Consider the following 20,901-nt stretch of genomic DNA (forward strand, 5'->3'; position numbering starts at 1 on the left):
TTCTGACGAGGCACCTCTATATATATGACCCCGGTGCGCGAACGGCAAAGGATCATTTCTAGTCCGAGCCCGTATTCCGTCGTCCGTTGCACGCTAGCGGTGGAGTCGTTCCCTAGTCCGTCCCCGGATCCCCAAAATGACTGCAGTGGCGGTGAGTGAAGGTCGAAGGTGGCGGGGTGGCGCACGGCGTTTGTGGCAAACTCGGGACTGGGGCCTCAAGGACGCTAGCGATTTGCGTTGCAGGGCGTCCTCCTCCTCGTCGGCGTGGTGCTCGCCGTGGCGGAGGCCGCGCCCCAGGACCTGGTGCCGCAGGACCCGATGGCGGCACCGCTGAGCCCCATGGACGACGCCAAGGCGCGCGTCGAGATCGTCATGGTGACGGAGAGCCCCGCCGAGGCCATCCAAGAGGCGATCCGCTACAACCCGGACGTGGCAGCCGCCCTCCAGAGCAACACCACCAACCTGTGAGTGTGGTCGAGGGAAAATGGAAAATGGGCAGCAGCGGAAAAGTGACAGGTTGACCAGAGCCTGATTAAAAGAGCCTGATTAAACTTGGTTCCTCCTACAGGTACCTTTTAAAAAGTGTGACTTACACGAACGGAACCGCGGAGGACCTCGGCCTCCCCAAGGAGGAGCTGCTGCCCGAAGGGGCTCCCGACAGGCATGGACAGTCTCTCCCGTCAACACCTAATCAGACATTGGCATGCGTATTTATTTCCCTTATTCTCTTTTCAGGGTCCGAGTTGCAGACAAGATACTATATTCCTCCGGTAACAATAACACTAGTCCAGCATCACCCGAAGTTGCAGAGGGTCAAGCTCAACAACCAGTGGAGGGAATTCATGCTACTGTACAACTTGTACCAGTGCCAATAAATTAATACATAAAAAACACTAGTCCAACTGGCCCAATGAACCATTAGAAGTCCTTGTGATACAATGTTGTAGAGAAGATTGAAAATGGCATACAGAGTACAAAAGTTTTTGATAAGACAATTATATTTCTTACAAGTACATTCCAACAATAAGAAATTTATGTCAGTCTTCTGGATAAACAATTCTTCTATGAAAACAGAAATTTATAGCTGAATCACAAAACAGTCTACCTCACTTAAGAAGTAATTAAATATTTATTACTTGGCTTGTGAACTCTTAATAAGGTCCACAGAAAAGGCAGTGGTTCATGTTTGTTGATATTTGTACTGGTTAGAGGCCGCAGAATCACTACGTTGGCTGACATAATCCATTATATCATTAATGGTGATTGATGTAATGCCAATGTTCCACCATGACACAGCTCTCTCAGCATAACATTTCCTGAAAACATTCGTTTGAATTTTTAAATGATAGAGGATGATGTTTCTACTTCACGACTGTTTCATAAAGTTTACAGAGAAGAGGATCTCACCCGAAGGGTTTGCAGGCCTTCGGCGGTCTCTCATGGTCAAACTTAGACTCCCGAGTGCTTCTATGAAAGTAGTACTTATGTTTATGGGTTTTACTCATATGCCTACTCCATGGACCTGGAACAAATAATGTGCACAAATAATAAACAGGTCTAAGAAAAATCATACAACTATAATTTTAAAAGAAAACAGAAATTTCAAAACTTTTATTACTTTGTGTGCCATTGAAGAATATTAATCCTTCAGGTACAAAGCAGGCATCATCCCTATTTAGTTGAAATATTTCTTGTTTCTTGTTATTCTTCATTATTCTGCTTTTCAACCTAGATGGAGGTAGTTGAGAATCAAACCAAATTCAACCAAAAGTTTTTCAACACAAGTAACACAGACAAGTTCCTCATTGAATACCTTTCGTATATATCAAAAATATTTTCCAGTTCAAAAAGTTCTTTTACATAAATAGGGGCCACATCCGTGCGGTTTGGTTTGTTCATGGCCTTGGCAAACAATTTGCACTGCTTTGCTCTATAAAAATAAAAAAACATCAAGTAAGGTAAGAAAATTAAAAAAAAAAAGAACTACAACAGAAAAAAAAAACATTGTTGGAAAAAGTTATGTTACCGTTCAGTTATATGTAGATGGCGGATGTCATTGCCGCCAAGGCAAATTGCATCCACAATATGGAGAGCATAGATCCAGACTTGCCTTTGCCTTTCTCCTTTTATCTCTTTAACTATTTCTCCAAGCAAAAGTGTCCCAGCACTAAGTTCTAGCTTGACATTCCCAGAAAGTTTAAACCATCTTCCATTTTTTAAATAAAAAACATTTCTTCGACCAGTACCTGCATGCAGAATTTGAAATCAATTTATAGGGACTCAATGCATGGTCAATATCTCAAAGAAACATATTAGACTGTCACCTAGAAAGAAGGTTAAGTTGTTGTCACTCTTTTGAGAGTTACCAAGGACTGCACAGTGCCAGTTGTAAATAGAATCAAACACTTCAGGAAGATTAATGAGGCTTAGTTCTATTTCTCGAGAACTAAAAATAACTTCTGGAGGTATGACCTCTGCACCTTTTTCAGCTAGAAAGAAAGTATTATGTATGAAAGATAGAAAAGTTACTAATAAAACCTTAGGTATTTTCAAAATTTCTGACTTACGAGTATTGAGAATTCCTGCAAATGCTTCCTCAGCTGACATCTTTGGCGGGGCCTTTCTGGCATCTGCTGGGACCCCCCAATAGTCCAAACATTTCTTACGAAGGTCACCCTGTCGTAGCTCTTCAAGTGAAGTGTCTCTGCAGTAAGTTATGACCTTCACTAATGCTATAATCTGCTTCCTGCCTATTCTAAAAAAATTAATTGCAAGACTTAAGTTGTGCTCTTAACGAGGAATATCGAGTTTAACTTACTAGTTACTCACTTGTTATTTGAGTTAACAACATACTCAAAAAATGCTTTATCTTCTTTCATTATGTCTAGAGGAACTATACTGACAATGTCTTTTGGCGATGCAGCTGCAGTTCCCCCATATTGGTTCAGACGTTTGTTTAAGTCATACATATAATCTCTGATGTGATCACAATCCGCACGTTTCCATTTACAGATGAGATACCTGAGAAAAAAGGTTTCTTATAAGCAGCCTCTATCTTTGTAGCTCCCGAGTAGTCACTAGGGTACCTCTAAGACCCGACAAGGCAGCAAAAATAATATGGCTTACCTTTCAGAGTTGGCAGGTCGACTCGTATTAGGTTTATGAATAGATATATGTGAGAAAGACCGGTACATAAGATAAACTAGGCCAACACTAAATGGAGTGAACAAGTCAAACACTTTGCATACAAAATGACCCCCTGTTCTTACAATTAAAAGAGCCATGAGAAATTGACATAGATAAAGCTGCTTTGATAAAATTTCCTGTATATTCTCTTGGCCCTCAACCGAAAATCCCTAAAAAAAAATTAAAAACAGTGTCAAAATGAAAAAAAAAGGAGAAGATAAAAGATATAATAAGATAAGGTATGATAAAAAATTACTCACACCATCAGCCATCATAAAATGGACTCCTAATCCATCAGTCCCTTCCAAAACAAACTTTCTAAACTCATCTTGATTCTTTGAGTTGAAGACATCTCCATCACCATCATCATCACCAGTTTTAACACCTACAAAAACAAACAAACAAACAAAAAAAACAAAACAGAAATGTCTCAAAAGTACATTAGACCAATACAAGAGTAGTATGTTTAATTATTATTATTGGCTTTACAAACCATAGTGAGGTTCAAACGATTCACATGGTCCAGCATAGAAATTTTCGAGTTTGAAATCATTTTCATTTCTTAAAGTGAAACCAAAACCCTTTGCCTTCCATTTGTGCCTCCAAAGGACATACTCTGAAAATCCACCAGGGCCAGCACATACATCAGCAAAGTACAATAAGCTGTTGCCATCCACCATGTCATGCTAAAAATGAAACAACACATAATTTTTTTAAAATCTATGACACTAGTTTACGAAATTGACAAGGGATTTGGTACCATGTCATGGACTCAGGCTTGTATCACACTTACTCCGCCTTGATCTTTAGGTTTAGTGAACATGAAGTCAAAAGCTCTATCCATGTTGGCCATTTTCATGGCAGCTCTGTTCAAAAATATTCCTCCATGGATAGTTTCAAAAGGATTAGATCTTGTAACTGCACGACGAAGTTCTTGACCATCCAGCTCATCAAACGTGGTCTGGAATGTATTTCATTTTAAACTGAAGGGGTGAATTTTATACTACATTTAGATCAGAATCTGAAATACACACCTTGTTCTTCATGATATCTTGAAGAATTCGTTTGGAACAAAAGTCTGCTTCATCATCAATGATCAACTTCTTCCTACCTTCCACAATGAAGTCTTCAGATACCTCAAATGGTTCTAAATGCCAATTTTCTAGCCACTCAGGAGTCTCTTCAATAATAATTTCCTGAGCAAAAAAAAAAAAAAAAAAAAAGATTTACTTATTGCAGATGGAACAAGATCATTATTGTTACATCTACTGTATTAGCAATACGAGTGTACCTCTTTATCAGATGCCCACTCCAAGCGTGCAGGTTCCAGACCTTGCATATTCAGCCCAAGACCTCTTCTTCCTCTTTGCTTTGATACTTCGATAGGTTCTACTCTACCTTGAGCATCTTTACCTAATCCATGGCCAGCTTTGTACCCCATTTTTGCCTGGAAAATAAAATATAACAGAAGTGGTGACACAATTTTATTTTTTTTAGGGCTTTCCAGAATCTAATTGCGCTGGTAGCTACAACTCTTTTGCTGCAATCCGAATTGATAAATATCCTACCATCATTTTTGCAGCCTTGGTATCCGTGTAACCCATTTCCTGTCTAGGTTTCACCAGGCTACTCATGGACGGAGCGGCATCTTCGGCATCAGAGGACTGTTGATCAGTATGATCAGGATCGTCTGTAGTATCATCTCCTGTTGCTGACTCCATACTGGACATTGAATGTCGCAGTCTTTTAGGAGGTGAAGTATCCCCTGATAAACTTCTTGATCGACTTCTAGTACGTTTCTGACGAAAACCCGCATCTGACTCACTATCAACAGACATTCGAATATCTGACTTGCTAGTGCTTGACATTGACTCACTGTCGCTCTCACTGGATGCTGAAAAATGTTGAAATAATGATGTAAATAACACATTTTTAAGAGCAAACGTATATATTTATTGAAAAATGAAAAAAAATAATTGGCTGGGAATATAGAAGGGTCCTAAGTATTTTGAGAGAATATTTAAATTGGAACAAATAACACTGAAGACAAACATTCTTACAGTCAAATAAAGTAAAAGTACCTCTACCTAACCTTATTTGACATATACACAACTACATAAATTTTTTTAAAAAAGATTAACGTAAAGAAACCTACATGAGTCATCTTGCGGTTCAGGGCCGGGTAAATTCAAATCCATTTTTTAAACTATTCTATGATACCGCACTAAACTACAGGCTTAGGTCTGCCAGTTTCTCTATTTGTGAAACGGCGTATTCGTATTCCCCTGCTCGCTCTGCCCGCCATGAACCTCCCCCTTCCCCTTCCCTCCCTCCCCCTCTTTGTTGTCAGGGAGTGGAAGTATGAGAACCTTCTGTTTCAGGTGGGCAGCGGCCGTAGCTCTTTTTAAGCAATTTTAAGTGTCATAAGTGAAGTTTATCGCTAATATCGTTTCAACAACTCATATTGTCGTTTTTACAGGCATTATTCCTATTGGAAAGTGCACGAGGGTTGGTAATGAATGAGTGAACAGGCTGACATAGGCTTGGGCGTAGCAAGCTTATCGCAAAAGGGAAGTTCCAAGTATAAATTTCTCACAGATGCAACCGGATGCAACTGATGTTTGTTGCGTTTCTTCGGTTTCTCGGGGAGCGTGCATATTTGAGCCATTTGAGCTGATCAGCTTACTTGCTCTCCGATGAGCGGCAACGGCCGGGCCAAGGTGCCGCATGCGGCCACATGCGAGGCCCTTGCCTCATGGTTAGACCAAGTCCCTTTCTCAAAGGCGAGGAAAAACATTCCCCGGGACTTTGCGGATGGAGGTAAATAGACCCATGATGCCACCAAATTCTCTTCTTCTTATTATTATTTTGGAAAAATAATCGTGTTGATTTATTGGGCATAGTCATGATGGCAGAATTGCTAAAACACTACTATCCCAAGTTGGTTGAACTTCACAATTACACATCAGCAAGCTGCCTCATTCATAAAGTAAATAATTGGCTCACTCTTAATAGGAAGGTAAGTGTCTCAGGAATAGAGGAAATGAATACTATCACAAGAATGCCAGAACTGAAAAGATATTTTCATTTTCAGGTGTTATCTAAGATAGGAATAAAATTGAGTAAAGATCAGATTGAACAGATTGCATCAGCCTCTCCAGACTACATAACTCCTGTTCTCATATCTTTGAAGCAAAAGATAGACTCGGCCAAGGAAAAGCGCGACGCAGAGCACAAACGAACCCACACCAATAACCCTCAAAATATTCTCTGTTTTGTGGAAAAGAAACAAGCAGGTGGGCAGGAAACCTGAGCCAGTACTCCCTGTACTACATTGATTTCAGTTTCAAAGAAATTGACTGGATTATTTTCTTCAATTAGATGCAGTTTATGGTATTCCCATGGCATGTGAAGCAGCCAATGGGCAACAACTGATGGTTTCAATGGAGAATATGGTACCACAAAGGCTACTAGATGAAAAATTAAGTGAAATCGCCGAGAAAGATGATGCTATCAATATTCTCATTCAGAAAGTCTCTCATCTTGACACACTTCTCCAACTGAAAGATCAAAGAATCAAAGATTTGACCCAACAGTTGCAATCATTGCAAGTGATAAATAAAGAGTTAGGCAATTCAGGATTTATGTAAATGGAAATATTCCCTGGTTTGTTTCTTATTACATATAAAAAGATGAAATTTCTTGTAGCCAGCTTTAGCTTTGTAGTGATGGACAAAATATTGATAGAAGTAAAGAAGTGTAAAGACAGATATTTGTTGTTTGTAAAGGAAAGAATGCAATTTGTTCTGTGCCTTCACAAGTATATTGAATAAAAGGGTTTGCTTTTGATGAATATACATATACAAGTTCCATGCATGTGATGAGTAAAGAAAGCAGTTTCATTAAAAACAATAAATATTTAGAAAAATTATCTCTATTAAATGTGTTATGTGTGTAGCAAAATAAAACAACAAAATGTTTTTCTTAAATTTTATCACAAAAGAGGAGAAGATGGAAGTGCAGCACAAATATATTAAAATATGCGAAAACATAAAAGCAACACCTAGACAAACAAAAAGGTCCTCCTTTGCACTACAAAAGTTAAGTACATTTCAAATTTTCAAAATAAGGATTTTTTTTAAACCAAATTGCCTTCTATGAATGCCAAATCCTTAACTCCAGTTACAATCAACACACAGGAAACCCACATACACAAAATTGTTTGTTTTTGTAAAATCTGATTGAAGTTACTTAAAGGGACATGGAAACTAAATTGTACAAAGGATGAGAAATACTCCTTACAGGTATGAACGACCATACAGTCCAATAACTACTAAAAGAAAGAACAAACGTCAGGCATATAAAACAAAGGACTGGGTTTTGGAGAACATTTGGTTTCAATGAGCTCTTGATCTTTCAGCCCATACAGTCACAATCACAGCACATAATATACCCCTCCCAATACACTAAAATCACAGAGCAAATCAACAAACCATGACTAATCTGAGGTAACAGTACAACGACAAGTAACAATGCACCACAGCTCATGGAGTGTAAGTCTTATATACGCCTTAAAAATTCTAAACTGTCTTTAGAGCTCACTAAATTAGTTCCCCAAAGGACAAGACTGGCAGTGCAAAATTACAACTATGGACTTGAGTTGCTATTCAGCATGTTATCTCAGTGTCTTAAGAAAAGTGATATTTGTTCTTTCGTTTTCTTAGGGCATATTCATTTAAAAAAAAAAACAATAACAACAACAAAAAAGGGAAATTGTTAGCAATGTGAAGCATATAAAATTTGTCCCAAACTTAAGTACATTTCTTACTACCACTTTTGTTCCATTCTGAACCCCAAGCCAGTAAATAGCGAGGAGAAAGTCATGCAGAAAAGCAAACAAGTCAGTAAGTCCAATGTTTTATATGCCTTGAACAATGACATTCCAACATACACTGAAACTGCCACAATTCTGTTCACAAAATTCAACTTGTGATAGCCAACTTGGCCGAAATTCTTCTGAATTTGTGGAGTGACAGAGAAAAGGATGTGCCTAATGATAATAATACATTTAAATGCCAGATATGATCAAACTAAAAGGTCACTGAATATATTTGTTGACAAGGCATGCAAATTAAGATGGTTAGAGACAAGTTCATCTATCCAATTTGACTAATTATCCTAATATGTCAGGTTTCCTACATCAAGTATACTTTTAATCACATGCACATAATCTCAAACAATCTTTTTCTTAAAATTACCGGTGGTGACATACCACCAACAGCTGGGCTACAATAACCATTACAAAATAGTTTTCTTTAAGTGATAAACATTTTTAATTATGGGGGAAAAGAGAAAGATACGAGGAAGATACTTGGGAAGATAACAGCAGGTTGTTTTTTTTCTTTCATTAATAGTTATGAAGAAGCAAGGAATATCACTTCTCATACAAAAACTTGTACTTCCATACTTTCACATTGCATTGGAAATTTGTGTGAATTTCAAATTAAACACATTCTTCTTCCTTTGTCACTTGAAGGCACACTATCACTTCATTAATATTTCAAGTCTTGAAAGCACTTCTGTCAACACTTGAATTCAAAAGTGTGTGAATCAGTCCACACTGAAATAATTAACTAAAGCTTTAGCATGTATGATGGTATCTTTCATTTAAAGTTTGCGACCAAAGGTCATCAGGAATGTCATTTCATTCTATGAACCACCTCTATGAAAACACTGGTGCTGGAATTGCTGCTACTGCCAGGCAGAGAATCTTGAGTTACTTAGACAGTCAATGGTTGTCGGCTGATTCAGATCGAGGTGGGTGCAGGCCTGGGCCAGGTTCTGATGCTGGAGGAGCCTGTCAACAACCAATGCGCTACTTTAAGCCCGGATGAATGATGCGCTTTCATGAAAATCAAGACCCACATCCTGGTCCTTTAAAACAGCAGTTGAAATCCTTACCCCATTGTGAGGCAACGATGGCCCTGTACCTGGTCCCGGAGGTGCAGCTCCCACAACAGACGCGGCTCCTCCATTAGTTGCCACAGCCGCCTGGTGCTGCACCTGAAACGGTCAACATGCATGCTCACTCCTTGTCACCCTGTCCTTCCCATCACTATGGCTACTCCTAACACCCACGGCTAATGGAGCATGTTAAGATGCTATTCCATGCTTGGTTGCAAGAGCAACATAAATATTTATGATTCAGCAGGGATGCTTACTTGTTAATTTAACTTAGAAGATGCCATCTCCTTGACCTATTTGGCAAAGTTGTCTTGTGAAAACTAATGTCAGGCATGACATACACAAAAAAGAAAAAGGTTGGCTAACTGCTCAAAGGTGTATAAATGGGGCAGTACTATGTTAATCCCAGCTATGGGTAGTTAGGCAGTAGTCTTTGCTTTAATTGTATTGTAAAATTGCCAAGCTGCAGCATTCAAATCAAGGAATTGGAGGAGAGAAAAGAAAATGTTAAGCACACTGTTAAATCTAGAAAAAAGAAAACCCACACTAAATGAATGCTCTCAAACTGAGGAGGAACTCCGGCACAACTTCTATGCTGACTCACAATTGTGGGTGGTATGTGATGCAGTTTTCTAGGTTCCCACAAAACTTTCCATCAAACTAGCAAGATAACCCATCTGAAGTCCTGAGGGTACTATTACCTACCCACACTTAAGAACCACCCAAATGGCAATGTGCGAAAGTACACAGATGGGGCAAAGCTACTATCCACATGCATGAACATTTCGTGAATTCAAGATATTTTTAAAAAAGAAAAAAAAGAGGGAGAACCAAAATTTTAGCATTCAGAGCAGCAACCATAAGTTGTACCTAACACAGCAGGCAGGGCGGTGGCAAAATAGACTGAATGAAAAAGGAGACAGTTCAAGGAGAACTCGCCATGGGAATCTCACAAGAAAAGAAGATGTTCTTCTCTTCAGACTGCACTTCACAGTGTAATGTAATGACCAATGTGTGACGTCAAGAAGTCAGCCAAGTTCAGGAGTCAATTAAAGAAAGTAATGTGGGGAAGGGTAGTGTTAGGCACCACATAACACACAAAGGGTTTGGCACAAAAAAGAAACAAAAACAAAATCATAAATATATTAAATGCAACTCTTTTAATTCTTTCATTGTACATATTATTTTCTTTATAAACTGAAATGATGTTTTTGGTTGCATGTAACATTTACCAGCTCGTAAGTTGTACTCAGAGGCGGGGTAATAAAAAAAAAGTACATTCAATTAATCAAGAAAACATACGCTGCTTGTAATGCGTGGGTATAAACTTGATAACACACTCATCACAACGTATCAACATACACACGTTCTTCTTCACTCAATTTTCTGCCTGATTTCACTTGTTTTCACTGAACCTTGGCAGCAGATGAGCGGCCCATGCTACCTACAGTTCTGCCTCTGAGCACAGGAAAAGAACACCTTAATTTATTCACTGTCATCACAATAGAAAAAAATATTCAAGATATTGTACTCATATTGGTACACCAACTGAAACTAACGTCTCAGCATAATGGGAATCTTTTGAAGTTTTGTCTTTTCACAAGGGTAGAAAAAAAAGTCACTCATGGTGCAATTGCATCCACTTTGCTACCCTAAGCCATTTGGATCCAATCTCATGTGGTTTAACTACAAAATTACAGGAAACAGCTGCATCAGATAAAAGATGCATTCATAATGCTATCTTCTATGCTACAGCAAAAGCGAAGACAACTAGTGTACTGGCCGACGTTCCTGAATCTCCCTTCACTAAACAAAAAAAATAAATGAGGGGACGAACAGAGTTCGACTTGTACCCGTCTTTTGAGTCCCGGTAAGACTGGATCCGACAATTGATTTCCTAATGTTCCTTCCCCAGGTGAAATTAATTAGGACATCGACAGGATGGACCTGATGGGCCAGGGTTCACGGGCCGTGGGGAGCGGGATTGTCCGGACCACTGCCCCCACCGCCACCACCGTTGTTACCGCTGTCGCCAGGGCTCGAATGCCGTACCTGGTCGTGGGGGGTGGTGGAGTGGGCGGGCTGTAATGTCTGCAGACCACCGGCCGAATAGTAGCCACCGTTAATTCCGTCTTGCGGGTATTGCACTGAGGGGAAGTACTCCTTGTTCACACAGTTGCGCAGGCACTCCGGAATCCGCCCCACAATGGCACGTCTGATCTCACTGGCAGCCATTTCCCGAAGCTCTGAGCAGGAAACGTCGGAGTAGAAGGCCGCGTGGGGTGTGCATATCAAATTGGGGGCGTCTTTAAGGTTGCCTGCATCAAATGAAAAAATTAAAAGTTGTATCAAAACGTTATGTGAAAATTCACAAACAAACACAAGACAAAACAAGTAAAACTCACCTTGGAAAGCATTATATGGCTCATTTTCATGAACATCTAGGGCAGCAGCTCTGATTCTACCTTGTTTTAATGCAGCAGCTAGTGCATCATCATCTACAAGACCACCTCTTGCAGTATTCACTAAGAATGCACCTGCAAAATTAAAGAGAGATGATTAGGTACTGTTTTGAACTATTGCAGTGTACTAATCACAGGAACCTAGATTGAAGATCTTACCTGGCCTCATCTGTTTAATGGCATATTCATTAATAAGGTGGTGGTTATGTTCATTCAAAGTACAGTGGAGCGATACACAATCTGATTGGAACAGCAGATCCTGAAACCGAAGAGAACATTGTAAAAATAACATTTCCCACACAGAGACAGGACCAATGTCTCATCGACAAGAGGAAGTTCAGCAACCAAATTGAAGGAACTCACCGTTAATGTGTAAAGTCTGCTGAGACCCAATGATTTCTCAATACCATCAGGAAGATATGGGTCATAAAAAATGACATTGAACCCGAATGCTTTCGCTCTGAGAGCTACTGCCGAACCAATACGACCTGCAAACACAAAACCAATCAAGTTAGGGCATTGTAAACAAACATCCAGTGATATTTCAAAAAAATATTTTCTGAAGTAACATTACAAAAAAGGAATGTCGCATACCCAGTCCAATGATTCCCAAGGTGTCTCCTCGTATCCTTGCACAGCCTGTAGCTGCTTCCCGGACCTGTTCAGGACCAGTGAACTTTTTGCCTTCCCGCACCATGTTGGCCAGCCAGTAAGTGCGGCGGTAAAGGTTTAGGATCAGACACAAAGTTGTGTCTGCAACTTCTTCAACTCCATACCCAGGTACATTGCAAACAGCAATTCCCAGTTCCCCAGCAGCCTAGTAAACAAACAAGAAAAGTTAAAAATACAGATGAGACCCCAGTTGCACAGAATAGACTCAGTAAGGCAAATTTCAGGTCATTCATAGCCGAACGCTCACCTTAACATCTATGTTGTCTACTCCACTTCCAATTCGTACAATAACTTTTAAAGCCTTGAACTTTTCCAGATCTTCCTTAGTAAGGATGATAGTGTGCCACATAAGAGCACCAACTGCTTCGTTCAACACCTGAAAAACACACAAACAAAACAAAAAACTAAGATACCAATACATACAGGGTTCAATGCATGCAAGCACGCACAGCAATAACAATCGTTTCAGTTATACCAAGAAAAGAATTAGATTACAAAACATCTTTGAATGGAACAATATAGTTAACAAAACTAGTTTTTCACATTTCTTACATAACAATTACAAAATGAGATGAGTTAAACCAAGGTAAACAACACAACAAAAGATTTGTCACAAAATAAAGACAAGCAACAACTTAAAACAACAAAAATCTTTATTATGATTGATTTATTGAGGCCCCACTGGACAGTAAAAATAAACACACCCACTTAGACACTCACAGCCCCTCAACAAAATACCAACCACTCATACCCGCGTCACATCAGGGATCCAACTTAATTATTGTACGTACACGAGAGGTTCATTAATCTAAGCACATTGGCAGTCGGGGGAACATGAAAACCAGGACCTGTTTCTCACCTTTTCGTGGATTTCAGATGTTGACTGGGCATCACAGAAGGCTACTGTGGCGACGTCCTTCAAGATGGGCATTTCGATGGAGCAGTCGCGGCCGTCGAGGAGGGCCACGAGGGGGCGGGCCTGGATGGGGCCATTGGCGATGGGGCCGCGGGTGATTTCAACTCGTTGTCTTTTTGTCAACATTTTTCTTTTGTCCATCGATGACTTAGCACAAAAAGGTAATGGTGTGTTCAGCACCACAAAAAAAATTAAAAAACGAGAGGGTTTGACTAAAACACCAAACCCCTCCAAAAAGTATTATCACTGCCGTTAGCTGGCTTTGCACTTGGGTTCACTCAGTCTTCTTTCTTGATGCACTTATTCCTACTTCATCACTTTCCACAACACTTTCCACTTCATGGCGACATCGTCCTCGCACAGCCGCCTGCAACAGAAAAAGAAGACGACACTGTAGCACACTGTCCCAGTCGGTGGCGCACATCACAACACTGCCAAGCAAATCCCCAGTGACGAGCTACGCAGAACAGACACGCCGGCGCGTCTGTCTGTCCGTCCGTCTGTCTGCCTGTCCGCCAGGTGCGCCTGTCCATTCATACCGGCCGCCCCGACAACAACGGAACTGACTTCGGCCGCAACTAATCCGGAACAAGCTGACCTGAAACGGGAACAGCAACGGGAGCGAGTCAACAGACTTTCAAGCGGCGCTTGGCGCGGCGTCGCCCGCCTCGCCCGCCGGACCAAAACGGTCGAGGCGCAAGTTTATCATGGCAAGTATCAAGGGGCCGGGGCGGGGCGGCGCGGCGCGGCGTAGGGCTCACACAGCCCCGCTGAGCCGGCCCGGCCCGGCCCGGGCCAGGCAGCCACCCAAGTTCCAAACTCACGCCAACTCCACAACTTGAGCACAAGTCCCAACTTTCCGACTGGCCCCTGCCTCACCCCGCCCCGCCCCGCCCCGCCTCCACTCAGACAACTTGGGGTCTCAAATGCGCGCGAGCGTCGTCCCCCTTCCGCTCTCCCGATGCCGCAACTTTCCCAGTTAACTTTTCCAGAGCTTTTAAGTTGCCGCACCCGACTCTCCGCTTGTTTCTAATTTCGCCACGACGTATAATTCAGTACGACAAGTTACACAATCGCCAACTGCGGTGCAAGGAAAGCCGAGAGGAAAAGGGGGGGGGGGGGGGGTGCCGGCGTCGGGTCGCGGACTTCCCGATCCCGGCTCGACTGTCACAAACGCACCGAGCACAAACAGGACTCGGTGGCGCCAAACGACCGCACTCGCATCCGCAGTCCGGAGGGCCAGGTCGCCGCCAGAGTCCCAGTCCCGCGAGTGCTGTACGAAGTGCTGCTGTGCTACTGTACGCACTACAGTGTCGCGGTCGACGCCGCCGTGCCGTACCGTGCCGCCGCATCGTATCGCAGCGCTCCGACGAGGGCCACGAGGGCCCGGTCGCGCCCACAGCAAAATTAACATCACGCCGCACTCGAGAGGGAGAGGGAGAGTGAGGCGCGGGGCCGGGAGGGGGAAGTGTCATGATGTGAATCCGTTTCAAACTGCCGCCGCCGCTGCTACTTAGACACGGCAATGGGAGGGCAGGCAGGGCAGGGGGCGTGGAGGGGAGGACGAGCGTCAAATACTTTTCCCACGATCGGCGGGGTGGGCTGGGGCGAGTGGTCACGTGCGGGGTGCGCCTTGGTGCGCCTACACCGCCAAAAACCCAGCCCCGCCATGTCCTTCATCCCCACTCCTGGGACGGGTTGGTACATCAAAACGCCCCCCGCACCTGCCTGCACCTGGCCAACAAGGGCAGCGACCAGCCAAAGGTTCAAAGTTCAGGGTTCGAGGGGTGCAACGAGAGCCGGATGACTGATGCCGCAGAGTCGTTCCCTCGCACTCGTGGGGCGTGCCGTGGGAGTGCGAGAGAGACAGCGACGAGACGCGCTACGGAATCGCCCGGCCATTGCCTGACACTACACGCACCGGACGCCACGCCGCGCCACGCCGCGCGGGGCCTGCAGCCTGCACAGACCGGAGCCGGCAGCCGGCGTCCGCCCCGCGACGTTGTCGCGACACCCCGCATCCCCCGCACCAACGGGCCTCGGGCCCTTCGGGCACCGCCGGCACCGGGCAGGAACGGGTCGGCGGCGCGGTTCGGCTTCGGAGCTTCGCTTTGCTTCGCTTCGGCCGGCCCGGCGACCTAACCGGCGCGGCGGCGCGGTGGACGCGAGAGTGTGGAGTGGGAAGTGGGGGGAGGAGACGCCACGCCACAGAGCGAGAGAGAGGGCGATAGAGGCGAGGCCCGCGGCCCGCCCGGCCCGGCGGTACAGGGTGCACCACAAGCTGCGCCGGCACACTGTTGGAAACGGGCGAGCGACGCGCCACGCCGCCTTCGCCTTGCTCCGCCGCCACGCATCCTTTCGCTCCAGCGGGCCGGTGGGGCCGGGCCGAGATAATAGCCCCTCGGCCTAGCTGCAGCTGCTACAGCTGTCGAGGTCGCCGGCCGGCCAGCAGCGGGGCGAAGGGCCGCAAGGGCCGGCAGGCCGGGCCGCCCAGATTCAGAGTGACGGCGTCGTCGTCCACGTCTCCCTTCGCCGCGGAGTGACGTAAGAGTGGGCGCGGGACAGCCTGCCCCTCACCGCGCGGCCGGCAATCAGAGCCGGCCCGGCGTTGATTAGCGGCTACACTAGGAACCAGGCATGCAGGGCCATGCAGGGCACGCAGGCACCTGGCGGAAACGGGGCGCCCCGCCGCTGCCGCCACACCAGCCGGCCGCGTCATCACCACCGACCGTGCCATTCAGAAAAGCCGTATCGTCGGTCTCTGTCGCACTCAGGGGGCGCTCCGCCAGGGCTCGAGAGTGGCAGAGCGACAAACTGCTCTTCTAAATCGCTCGGCAGCCGGGCCGGCCGGGCCACTGTATGCACACGCAGCACGCCAACAGATAACGAAGGCCCCGCTTTGCTCGGCCTACTCGGCCCGTTCGCAGACTCCGCGCAGCCGCCACCGCCGCCAGGGGGAGGGGGAGGGGAGGCGTTCAACATTCATCTACTTCGCCGCGCCACATCGTGCGAGATTGTAGCGGCAGACGGTGACATCTGGCCGCGCGGAGGGGGAGGGGGCGGAACCTCTGGGGGTGTGTGTGGTCGTCGAAGGGGCACGGGAGGGGGTGGGGGTGTCTACTTCCCATGCTCGCCGCTCGACACTGCGAGACACTGTAAACCCGACTAATCAGCGAGCCGCGGCGCCGGTCCGCCGCGTCCTCACCCTTACCCAGATATTTAAATGACGGCGCGAGGTGCACCCCCCCCCCTTTCCCCAGGCCGCAGCGCACGAGGAGGAAAGTTCCCACGGGGCCAATGCCGAGCAGAGTACTTGCGAAACTGTAGGGTGGACCCTCCCCCTAACCGCCGTCCAAGGCCTCATGCCTCACTCGAGTCGAGTCCCGCCGCCACGCCGCGCCGCGCCGTTCGGAAGCTCATTACAAGGGCGGGGGCGGCGAGGCGCCCCACCCCTCCCCACCCCACCCCGGGGCGCGGGGAGTACTAGTGAGTGACTCGCTTGCCAAGGAAGCGGCCCGGTGGAAAGGGGGAGGGGGGGGGGCACCTATCACACCGTGATGCAAACCCACGCCAAGGAAAACAAACATCGGGGCGGTGACGCGGCCAACAGTGTAGCCGACCGCGGAGCAAGGAGCGCGGCGAGCGCGCAGTGCCTGCTTGTGCCCCTACTGTATCATTTTGCCGGGCCACGCCTGCCGGGCTGCCAGGCGAGCGCTTGGCGCGTATACCCTCCAAAAAGCAGCGAGGCGACGGGGCGACGCGGCGACGGGCCAAGGACAGGAGGAGACAAAGACGACCCGATGCGAGCGGCGAGGAGGCGGGGGTAAGGGGAGGGGGCAGCGTGACCGAGGAGCGTTATGCCGCCGCCGTCAGCTACACCCGAAAAATAATTTCCCTTTTATCATTTTTCTTGTTTGGATTCTGAGCGACGCCATCCCCCCTCCCCCCTTCCTCAGTTTCGACTCTTTAGTATTAGAAACCGATGCCGTCAACAAGGCGGTCAAGACGGGAGTGGGGGCGGCACGGCACGAGGGCAGAATCCCAGAGAAATGAAGCGAGATGGGAGACAAGACCGGTTGCACTTTCTGCAGCTATCTCTCTCGTTCACAGCACACAGCGGCAGGACTGCTTCTCTCCGAGGAAATCCACAGCAGAGGCTGGCTTGTAAAGTATCCACAGAGTCGTTGGCTTGCAAGAACGCCCCCAGGGGGCGATGCACCAAACGTAATCCAGGTGTGTATCGACGAGGCCGGCGGCACCACTTTTCATTTGCTTATTTTCCACCAGGAGGAACAATCACCACCGTAAATCCTGTGTCGCACAGATCACTTCACTTCACTTTCACCTCATTTCTTATTCTCACCGGCACGCGCGCCGCGCGGCCGTCAGACACTTACACTGGCTAGAAGTGACGGCTAGGTGGCGCACCATGGCGTCCCTCACGTCATCACACACACACGCACACACACGATCTTGTTTATGCTGTTGTTTATCACACAATCCACTGGCACTTTAACGCGGGACGCGAACGAGGGGCCCCCGCGCAGGTCGGCCGGCGGGCAGTGCAACGGACAACGTCGCGTCCCTCTTGAGCTTGGCTTGGTTGCGGCCGGCCGGAGAGCGGAGCGGCGGCGGAGCGGCGAGCACAACGGAACGGGCAAGTGGTTGACCTTGCGGGGCGTCCCGACTCCGACTGAAGCCGAAGCAGCGACCGACGCGCCGCGCGCCGCGCCACACAACCCGGCACCGCGCCTCCCCGCCGGTTCCCCGCGCCCCTACCCCTGGCCTGCCTCACCCGCGCCCCGCCGCGCCCCGCCACCCCGCCGGCCGGCTTCCCCCTCCCACCGCCCCGCCGCCCCGCCCAAACGCCAGAGTCGCCAACAACAAACGGCGTTGCTGGTTGCTGCTCGTGTGCCGCGCCGTGCCGCGCCGTGCCGTGGGTGCCAAGCCACGCCACGCCGGCCACGCCGCGAGCCTCGGCCTGGAGTAGAGGTGCATTTATATAATGACGGCTGGGCCGGCCGAATCAGATAGCGGTGACCATGGAGGCCGTGAGGCGACCCGCGCAGAGTGCGCAGAGGCCGCCATCGGCGATCCGTCGCCGACCCTCCGACGTCGCCCTCCGGCCCCCAGCCTGCCCGCCGCCGAGAGGGCCAAGAGGGCCTCCTCGCCAGCTGCGGGAAATGGAAATGGTCTTGGCGGGCGCGCGGCCAGGGCTACGCCTCCTGTGGCTACGCAGCCAAGTCTGCAGCAGCGTCTGCGTCTGTGTACAGTACACTGCGACGCGTAAGCCAGTCGTAAGCCCACACCGGGGCAAGGCCCTGCACTGCATCGTCTGGATGCCGCCGGAAGTGCTTCCACGCCGATGCCCGCCCACGCCAGACACCAGTGTGCCGCCACGACGCCGCTCGGCGCCCCGCGGCAGCGCTGTCTCCAGGACTCTCACACGCACGCACGCACACACTCACAGGCCGACGACAGGGTGGTGGCAACGGTGGCAACCCGTATCCGGCCCGGGACCGGCCCGGGCGATAAAGGCGGGACAATTCCTCGGTGATTGCGACTTGTTATTTCGGCCGAGCCTGGCCGCCAGGCCGTGCGTCAGTGCGTCACCTGCCTGCACGGTCCTGCACGTGTGTGAGTGTACCTGCAGCCGCCTAGCGCCGCCCAGCTAGGCGCGCCGCCACGCCCTGCGCTCTGCATGGCGTGCACGGCGCCAGGAAAAGCCGGCGTGTCTGCCTGCCGACTGATTCCGAGAGTCCTTTTCGTCGCCGTCCCTCTCGCACTCATGGGGCGTCCTGCCTGTGGGTGCGAGGGAGATAGACGACTGTCTGGCGGCAGGGCCGGCAGGGCAGCCCCGCCCTGGGCAAAGCCGACACGCCTCTCGGTGACAAAGCCAGCAGCGTCCGTCCGGCTGGCCGGGGGCTGGCCGGGCCGTCGCCCTGCGTCCTGCCTGCAGCCGATTCGGAACAATGCCGTCGTCGTCGCGTGGTCTCACTTGCACTCGTGGGGCGTCCCTAGCGGGTCCCTAGTGGGTGCGAGAGGGAGAGGGATCGCTCCACGGGCAATCCGCGCCGGAATGCGCGCCTCTGCGACGACGGAGGCTCGGTGCAGCTGGAGCCCTCTCCGGCCCCGGCCGCCTCCAAGCTGGGCCCAGCCTTCGAGCTCTCGGCGTACACCACCGACGCCGGGCCACGTCACGCGTCGGAAAGGATTCTAAAACCGGCTGCCTTTCGAGCCGCCGCTCGGCCGCCCGATAAAAAGGGGCTTATCGCCGTCGGCTGCGTATTCCCCGTGTAGGACCACGTAGGACCAGAGTTCGACGGATCATCGCGGCCCGCGATGGAGCTGTGGCGGAGCCGCGCCCAGAGTTCTCGGTGGGGGGATGACCCCGACTATCTCCCGACGGCGACCCGCGGGGGTTCCATCGATGCCTCGCTCCCTGGTCCGTCACCGAGCCCTGCAGCGCGCCCTGCAGCACGGCCTGCATCGCGGCCACGGCCTGCATGGCCTGCATGCCGGCAGAGTTCCGCCACGGTGAGTCAGCGCCGGCCTGCCGGGCGAGGGCGAAGAGTCTGTCTCTCTCGCACTCCAAGAGGAATGCGACACAGATGAGACAGAGACAGCCACTCTTCGGAATGGGTCGGCGCTCGGCGCTCGCGGCCCTCCGTGCGCTAGTTTCCACTTTGCTGACGGCCCGACATGCCGCCGCCGCCGAGGTGTTCCGGCAGGCGGGCAGGCAGGCGGGCAGCCCCGCGGCCCACATGCCGAGTCACAACACCGAGTGCGTGCCGACGCCAGCACCGCCGTGCAGCGCCCGGCCCGGCCGGCAGCTTGTCGTCGATGCACATTTCATGCGCGCGGGCTAACAATGCTCCGTCTCTCTCGCACCCCCAGCGGAATGCGCGTAAGACAGTGCTGGAAACGTTCGGATCAGCTTGCTTCGCGACGCTTCGCGCGCAGGGCTGTGCTATTTGCCGCGTTGCGATACACAGTGCGACCACGCGGCACCGCGGCACAGGCACGACGCCAGGAAGACGACGCCCGACGCACAGTGGGCCAGAAGACCGGTGGAGCGGCCAAAACTCGAGACGCGTTTTGAGCTCCAGCGTCGCTACATGGGACTCGAACCGAACGTGTGACCCCGCCAATGGATTGCTCTCCGAACGAGGAATCCATTGGTGGGGTCACACGTTCGGTTCGAGTCCCGTTCAGCGACGCTGGAGCTTAAAAGGCGTGCCTGTGAGCGTGCCTAGGACGGGACCGGCTCTCCTCTTCACCGTCTGCACCTCCACGCATTTATTATACGCTCCCCGATTCCAGATTCGAGCTGACAATGCCCCGGCAGCCGCGCCGGGCCGCTGGGCCCCACACGCACGCCAATGACCGGTTGCCGCCACCAAGTACGAGCTGGACGAGGACGAGGTGGGCGTCGGCACGTCGGTACCGGGTACTAGTCGTGGGCCTCTCTCTCGCACCCACGGAGCGTCCCGTAAGGGTGCGAGAGGGACAGCGACGAAAGCAGTGCTCGGAATCAACCTGGGGCCGCCGAGACAGGCAGCCTGACCGGCCCGACACTCTGACAGATGGACAGGCTAGGCCGCTCGATGTGGGTGGGGCCCGGTGGGGCACATCGGAAACAACCGGCTGTCCGTCTACAACGAGCGCCTGCCCGTCTCCGCGGCCATCGTCCGGACCGTC

The 20,901-nt window shown here is 49.3% G+C and overlaps 4 protein-coding genes across 13 annotated transcripts in view; 2 read left to right on the top strand and 2 right to left on the bottom strand.

Annotated features, from left to right (window-relative positions):
• LOC117653624 lies at positions 1-896 on the top strand. Of its 2 annotated transcripts, XM_034399423.1 has the most exons (4): positions 33-151; positions 244-464; positions 569-661; positions 736-896. In XM_034399423.1, exons 1-4 carry the CDS (start codon positions 137-139, stop codon positions 878-880), a joined length of 474 nt encoding a protein of 157 aa, XP_034255314.1. In that variant the 5' UTR covers positions 33-136; the 3' UTR covers positions 881-896. The 2 variants fall into 2 exon arrangements, with proteins under 2 accessions (XP_034255315.1, XP_034255314.1); XM_034399424.1 differs by lacking the exon at positions 569-661 and having other exon boundaries at positions 1-151.
• An 84-nt stretch (positions 897-980) lies between these two features.
• LOC117653623 (cap-specific mRNA (nucleoside-2'-O-)-methyltransferase 1) lies at positions 981-5,492 on the bottom strand. The gene is made up of 16 exons (XM_034399422.1): positions 5,342-5,492; positions 4,755-5,080; positions 4,478-4,633; positions 4,221-4,382; positions 3,980-4,147; positions 3,680-3,872; positions 3,447-3,571; positions 3,127-3,356; positions 2,830-3,021; positions 2,568-2,755; positions 2,325-2,489; positions 2,027-2,246; positions 1,814-1,930; positions 1,619-1,728; positions 1,408-1,522; positions 981-1,316 (listed from the first exon to the last, which is right to left on the bottom strand). The coding sequence occupies exons 1-16, from the start codon at positions 5,382-5,384 to the stop codon at positions 1,181-1,183; spliced, it is 2,646 nt and encodes an 881-aa protein (XP_034255313.1). The 5' UTR covers positions 5,385-5,492; the 3' UTR covers positions 981-1,180.
• A 120-nt stretch (positions 5,493-5,612) lies between these two features.
• Positions 5,613-7,070, top strand: LOC117653894 (sperm flagellar protein 1-like). The gene is made up of 4 exons (XM_034399892.1): positions 5,613-6,006; positions 6,090-6,205; positions 6,281-6,482; positions 6,568-7,070. The coding sequence occupies exons 1-4, from the start codon at positions 5,883-5,885 to the stop codon at positions 6,834-6,836; spliced, it is 711 nt and encodes a 236-aa protein (XP_034255783.1). The 5' UTR covers positions 5,613-5,882; the 3' UTR covers positions 6,837-7,070.
• Positions 7,071-7,162: 92 nt separating this feature from the next.
• LOC117653891 (C-terminal-binding protein) overlaps positions 7,163-20,901 on the bottom strand; it is a 40,674-nt gene continuing 26,935 nt past the window's right edge. For 3 of the 9 annotated variants that reach the window (XM_034399885.1, XM_034399883.1, XM_034399884.1), the window contains 9 exons: positions 13,144-13,567; positions 12,532-12,660; positions 12,207-12,429; positions 11,976-12,100; positions 11,772-11,871; positions 11,556-11,687; positions 11,203-11,468; positions 9,148-9,249; positions 7,163-9,043 (listed from right to left, as the gene is read on the bottom strand). In XM_034399885.1, the coding sequence (XP_034255776.1) occupies positions 8,975-9,043; positions 9,148-9,249; positions 11,203-11,468; positions 11,556-11,687; positions 11,772-11,871; positions 11,976-12,100; positions 12,207-12,429; positions 12,532-12,660; positions 13,144-13,341 (1,344 nt within the window). In that variant the 5' untranslated portion in view covers positions 13,342-13,567 and the 3' untranslated portion in view covers positions 7,163-8,974. Of the gene's footprint in view, positions 9,065-9,147; positions 9,250-10,284; positions 11,469-11,555; positions 11,688-11,771; positions 11,872-11,975; positions 12,101-12,206; positions 12,430-12,531; positions 12,661-13,143; positions 13,568-17,597; positions 17,865-20,901 lie in introns of those variants that run through there. The other 6 variants (XM_034399886.1, XM_034399882.1, XM_034399887.1 and 3 more) reach the window with 6 other exon arrangements.

This window comes from Thrips palmi, unplaced genomic scaffold (assembly GCF_012932325.1).
Source record: "Thrips palmi isolate BJ-2018 unplaced genomic scaffold, TpBJ-2018v1 HiC_scaffold_8, whole genome shotgun sequence".
Classification (NCBI taxonomy): Eukaryota; Metazoa; Arthropoda; class Insecta; order Thysanoptera; family Thripidae; genus Thrips; species Thrips palmi.

Bases quoted from the DNA above. Each gene is read 5' to 3' on its own strand.
- LOC117653624 (XM_034399423.1), top strand. The intron at 465-568 runs GTGAGTGTGGTC...TTCCTCCTACAG, and splicing joins CAGAGCAACACCACCAACCT to GTACCTTTTAAAAAGTGTGA. The intron at 662-735 runs GCATGGACAGTC...TTCTCTTTTCAG, and splicing joins CCCGAAGGGGCTCCCGACAG to GGTCCGAGTTGCAGACAAGA.
- LOC117653623 (XM_034399422.1), bottom strand. From the start codon at position 5,384: ATGGATTTGAATTTACCCGGCCCTGAACCGCAAGATGACTCAT. The intron at 4,148-4,220 runs GTGTGTATTTCA...AATACATTCCAG, and splicing joins AAGATATCATGAAGAACAAG to ACCACGTTTGATGAGCTGGA. The intron at 2,756-2,829 runs GTGAGTAACTAG...TAATTTTTTTAG, and splicing joins GTTGTTAACTCAAATAACAA to AATAGGCAGGAAGCAGATTA.
- LOC117653894 (XM_034399892.1), top strand. From the start codon at position 5,883: ATGAGCGGCAACGGCCGGGCCAAGGTGCCGCATGCGGCCACATGCGAG. The intron at 6,007-6,089 runs GTAAATAGACCC...TATTGGGCATAG, and splicing joins CCGGGACTTTGCGGATGGAG to TCATGATGGCAGAATTGCTA. The intron at 6,483-6,567 runs GTGGGCAGGAAA...TTCTTCAATTAG, and splicing joins TGTGGAAAAGAAACAAGCAG to ATGCAGTTTATGGTATTCCC.